Source organism: Apaloderma vittatum, unplaced genomic scaffold, assembly GCF_000703405.1.
Source record: "Apaloderma vittatum isolate BGI_N311 unplaced genomic scaffold, ASM70340v1 scaffold26143, whole genome shotgun sequence".
Lineage (NCBI taxonomy): Eukaryota > Metazoa > Chordata > Aves > Trogoniformes > Trogonidae > Apaloderma > Apaloderma vittatum.
Genome location: NW_009707824.1, coordinates 4,556 through 4,802, shown reverse-complemented (window position 1 = coordinate 4,802; position 247 = coordinate 4,556). Strand labels below are relative to the sequence as shown.

Below are 247 nucleotides of genomic sequence, written 5' to 3'. Positions count from 1 at the left end.
TCCATCTTGGTGATGTAATCCTAGGTGGACAAGGACAGTCAGTGCCCAAGGGCTGGCAGGGTGCTCAGTGGGGCTCAGCAGCTCCAGGGGTAAGGACATGGCCCAGGCAGAGGCAGGCAGGGTGGAGCAGTCTAAGAGCACAGCTCTCGAAAGAGGGGTCCTCATGCTCTTACCTTGAAGACCTGGCAGACAGCCTCATCTAGCATCTTCCAGTCCACCTTCCCGCTCACCTTGGTCCAGCCCAGGA

At 58.7% G+C, this 247-nt stretch overlaps 1 protein-coding gene across 1 annotated transcript in view; it reads right to left on the bottom strand.

The window, feature by feature from the left end:
* Nucleotides 1-247, bottom strand: part of NAV1 (neuron navigator 1) — a gene marked incomplete at both ends in the record, with an annotated part of 7,213 nt that overhangs the window by 2,504 nt on the left and 4,462 nt on the right. The window contains 2 exon segments of the mRNA XM_009866356.1: nucleotides 3-20; nucleotides 174-245. Coding sequence (XP_009864658.1) covers nucleotides 3-20; nucleotides 174-245 — 90 coding nt within the window.